This window comes from Mus pahari, chromosome 23, assembly GCF_900095145.1.
Source record: "Mus pahari chromosome 23, PAHARI_EIJ_v1.1, whole genome shotgun sequence".
Lineage (NCBI taxonomy): Eukaryota > Metazoa > Chordata > Mammalia > Rodentia > Muridae > Mus > Mus pahari.
In genome coordinates this window covers 35,285,496-35,290,166 of record NC_034612.1, presented here as the reverse complement: position 1 = coordinate 35,290,166, position 4,671 = coordinate 35,285,496, and the positions used below count along the sequence as shown (strand labels likewise).

The 4,671-nt window shown below is 49.7% G+C and overlaps 1 protein-coding gene across 2 annotated transcripts in view; it reads right to left on the bottom strand.

The window, feature by feature from the left end:
• Window positions 1–505: 505 nt before the first annotated feature.
• The window catches only part of Zkscan5 (zinc finger with KRAB and SCAN domains 5), a 19,018-nt gene continuing 14,852 nt past the window's right edge, over window positions 506–4,671 (bottom strand). Inside the window, exons 5-6 of one of the 2 annotated variants that reach the window (XM_021222557.2) lie at window positions 3,330–3,926; window positions 506–2,195 (exon numbers count right to left, since the gene is read on the bottom strand). In XM_021222557.2, coding sequence (XP_021078216.1) covers window positions 1,090–2,195; window positions 3,330–3,926 — 1,703 coding nt within the window. In that variant the 3' untranslated portion in view covers window positions 506–1,089. The remainder of the gene's footprint in view (window positions 2,196–3,329; window positions 3,927–4,671) is intronic. The other variant, XM_029533552.1, reaches the window with a different exon arrangement.

Sequence of the window (4,671 nt, the reverse complement as noted above, 5' to 3'; positions counted from 1 at the left end):
CCTTTGTAGACCAGGCTGCCCTGGAACTGAGATCTGCCTGCCTCTGCCTCCTGAGTGCTGGAATTAAAGGCATGTGCCACCACTGCACCAGTGACTCCACTTTGTTTTCTGAGACAGAGTCTCACTGGGTGTCCAGGAATTTCCTATATAGACCAGGCTGGCTCAAACCTCGGTGATATGCCACCCAACTAAGTCAAACTCTTAAAAATATTATGTGTGTTTGAGCTGGGTGTACCATGGCACCTGTGGAGGTCAGAGGCCAACTTGCAGAATTCGGCTCCTATGGCCGGGTTAAAAGTGCTTGGTGGCCAGCACTTTTACCCACTGAGGAGCCATCTGGCTGACCTGACCCTCAAGGACTAACTAACTTTGTTGCTAGTAGGATTGAACTGAAAAGAATGCTGTGTTTCACAAAGAAGCTGTAGGCTGGCGGTATCAGCAAGAACACACCCCCCATCCATCCTCTGAACCCCAACTTTACCAAAGAGAGAAACCTCAAGTCCGCTTCTTTTCAAAAGGTTTAATACTCAGGATGGGGACAACGGCTAGAGCACTCTAGTGGTTGGGACAGAGATGTACCAAGATGGGCCTCACAAGTTCCTTTGGAGGGACGACTCCCTGAATAGCTATGCCGCTGAGGTGGAAACTACAAATGAGCTGATCTCTACTGCACTCAGGACTCTTGGTTATTTTTCTGAGTTTCAAATAAACAATGCCATGTCAAGACTTTCCTTTATCCACAGGACCCAGAGTTGTGTCTGTCTGTCTGTCTCTCACCCAGGGGTCTCACTATGTAGCTCTGGCTGGCCTGGAACTTGCTATGTAAACCAGATGTTTACCTGCCTCTCCCTCCCGAGGCATACAGGCGAGCACTGCCTTACCTAGCCAGAGGTTCCGAGCATAAAGATGCTATCAGAGCACTTAGGGTGCTCCTGTGTCCCTCAAGGCTAAGCTCTACCTGAGAGGACTTCCCCTCTTCTGTAGGTCTGAGGGTTAAGCTGGCTAAGATGCTGTTACACTTAGGAGAGCCATGAAAGGCTTCTCTAAAGCCAGGCTGCTTCCCAACAGACTCTTGTATGCTTCAGGTGCTTATGGATCTGTCCTCTCGTGGCTACGCAGATGTCTGAAGAGGCTACAGCTCCAACTAAAACTCATTCCACACTCCTTGCACTGGAGGGGCTTCTCACCAGTGTGGATTCTCTGATGTTGACTGAGATGGGACTTCAGACTGAAGCCCCTTCCACACTCATTGCATTGATGGGCTTTCCCACTGGGGCAGCTTTTCTGTTGCTGTTTTATGTGCGGACACTGGCAGGTGCTGTCCCTGCATGCGTCGCATTTCTGGGATTTCTCCGCAGAGTGAGTTCTATAATGCTGAATGAGGTCAGAACTGTAACTAAAGGCTTTCCCGCAGGAATCACACTGGTAAGGCTGCTCCTGTAACTCCAGCTTCTTATCTTCGATTACCGTCAGGTTCCAGCTGCAGGCCTCTTCGCAGACACTGTTCTTCTCGCTCTTCTGGCCCACGTGAAGCACTTGATGTTCAAGGAGGCTGACGTACTGGAAGAAGATCTCGCCACACTCGTTACACTGGTGCGACTTGTCTCTAGAGTGGAGTCGGAGGTGACCGGCGAGATGCGAACGCCTCCCGAACCCCTTCCCACACTCGTTGCACTTGAAGGGCCTCTCCCTGCTGTGCACACTCTGGTGCTGAACGAGGTGGGACCTCACTCGGAAGGCTTTCCCACATAAGTGACAGGCGTAGGGCTTCTCCCCCGTGTGAACTCGGTGATGTTGAGTGAGGTGGACACGCTGGTTATAGCTCTTCCCACATTCCTCACACCTGAACGGTTTCTCCCCAGTATGGATTCGCCGATGCTGAATGAGGTGTGCGCTCTGGATGAAGCTTTTCCCGCATTCATTACATTTGTGTGGCCTCTCTCCTGGAGAGGACTTCTTGTGGACATAGCTGAATTCATTGCAGTCTGTCCTCTTTGAAGAGGATTGTCCTAGGGTTTCTTTCATGGCAACGCCCTGCTGTCCGCCTGCCCCGTCCTGGTGTTCACAGCCCTCACTGTGACCTTTAGCCTGACAAACATTCCTTTGGACTTCTCCCGATAGTTCCATGTCTGCTTCTGAAAGTCCTGGGATTTGCCTAATGTTTAGTTTAGTGTTCTTACTTCTTCTGTCACTGCCTAAAAGAGAACCAAACACAAAGGTCAACAGCTCTTTTTTTAGGAGAAGAATAAGCTGTCAAAAATAAATAACAAAACAGCAACAACAATAACAACAACAAAAAACCCCACCCTGGTGTAACAGGAGGAACAGAAGGGGCCATATGGATGTACTAATGCCAACAGCTATAGAGAGGACATTGGTATTGAGCCAGTGGAAAGAATAAGACAAAAAGAAAAACAAGAAGACAGGGGGAGACTTACTGGGTCAAGAAGAACTATAACCCCAACAGCTGTGGGGCCGAGGCAGGAGGAGATTGGGTTGAGGCTAGCCTGTACTACATGAGTTCAAAGCCAGCCTGCTTGGGCTATAGAGAAGAAACTGAGTGGGGTGGGGAGAGGGGAGAGAGTAGAGAGCTAGGAGTAGTGACTCACTCCTGTAGTCCAGGGTTGGGAGCCTGAGACAAGAGGTTCACAAACTGGAGGCCAGTCTGGGCTACAAAGCAATCTTAACACTCAGAAGGTGGAGGCAGAAGGATCACAATCCCAGTGTTAAGACGGCACAGTCTTCCAGGACAGCCAGGGCTATACAGAGAAACCCTGTCTCAGAAAAAAAAAAAAGACTGCACAGTCTCTGGGCAGTGGTGGTGCAGCACTTGGGAGGCAGAGGCAGGCGGATTTCTGAGTTTGAGGCCAGCCTGGTCTACAGAGTGACTTCCAGGACAGCCAGGACTGCACAGAGAAACCCTGTCTTGAAAAACCAAGGGGAAAAAAAAGAATAGTCTAAGGCCAGTCTGGGCTACATGACATGCCATCTACAAAAAATTGGTGGAAATAATGTTTTAAAATTTAAGTTTAAATTAAGAATAAAATAATCTATAATCTTTTCCCGCTACTACAACTCATCTGGTTTGTTGTCGTCGTCGTTGTTTTAGTTTGCTTTTGTTTGGTGGTTATTGTTTGAGGCCAGGCCTCACTATATAGCTCTGGCTGGCCTAGAACTAAGTACACAGGACTAGTTCTGAAGTCACATTCCTTCTCCTGCCCTTGCTTCCTGACTGCTAAACTAAGGGCAAGCACCACCACGCCCAGCCCATCTGTTCTTCCTTCCTAATCTGCCACTCCTGGAACGTGGCGCATGCTCCCCAGACGTACATCTTTGGGATTTCTCTCTGAAGTGGCGCTTCAGGTGCTCGATCAGATGCGAGTGCCGCCCAAAGCTCTTCCCGCACTCGTTACAGCCATACGGCCTCTCCCCGCTGTGCACGCTGTGATGCTGCACCAGATGGGAGCTCACTCGGAAGGCTTTCCCGCACACCTGACACTTGTAGGGCTTCTCGCCGGTGTGGACTCTCTGATGCTGAGTGAGGTGAACCCGCTGGTTGTAGCTTTTTCCACACTCCCCACATTTAAACGGTTTCTCTCCAGTGTGGATCCTCCGGTGCTGAATGAAGTTTGAGGCTTGGAGGAAAAACTTCCCGCAGTCACCGCATCTGTGGCCTCGTTCGCCATTCGATTTCTGCTTCCGGTTAACATCCGGACCTGAGCTCAGAGATCTTTTCTGCCTTGGATTCCCCGAAGTGGGATTCACCTGCCACCTCTGCACCATGTCCTTCAGGTCACTGACTTCGCCAGACTCTTGACACTGAACACCGTTCTTTTCCGTACGTTCTTCGGCCACCCAGTGGGGGTCGGCTGCATCGGAGACCTGCTGCACCATCAGCTCTAAGTTGCCCTCCTTGGGCTCATAATCTGAAATGAGAGAAGAGAAACAGGCCAATTAGCTATTCCCCACATCCTGAGCAAGGGCCAGAGAAACACAGTTAGTGAGTGTGACCACCTGTATTAGGAATGCATGGCTTTGGAAAATGACAATACCTGAAAGCAAGGCTTTAGAAAACAAGAACAGGACACATGTCAATGCAGAGGCTGTGGTATAGCTCAGCTGGTATAGTGGTAGTCAAGCTACGTGAAGCCCCAGATTCCACCTCCAGTTGTGGCAGGGCACACCTGTCACCCCACACCTAGAGGTAGAGGCAGAAGGATCAAAAGTTCAAGGTCATCCTTGGCTACACAGAGTTTGAGGCCAGCCTGAGATGCAGGAGACCCTGATGAAAGAACGTGAGAAAGGAGGGGTGGGAGGAAGGGAAGGTGGCTGGGAGGGCAGGTGTGAGCCATCATGTCTTGATACAGACCTTTGTACATGTTAAGCAAGCACTCTACCAACTGGACTACAGATGCAGTCTTCAAATACTTGTTTAAATACTCGTTTAAAGTCACTTTCTAATGTCATGAGTATTTTTTATTTTATTTTTTTTTAAATTCTGGCCATGTAGGCCACCATCAGAAATCAGCAGGCATGAAAATGAGAGGATGTGGCCTTCTTAAGAATTATTTATTGGCCGGGCATGGTGGCGCACGCCTTTAATCCCAGCACTCGGGAGGCAGAGGCAGGCAGATTTCTGAGTTCGAGACCAGCCTGGTCTACAGAATGAGT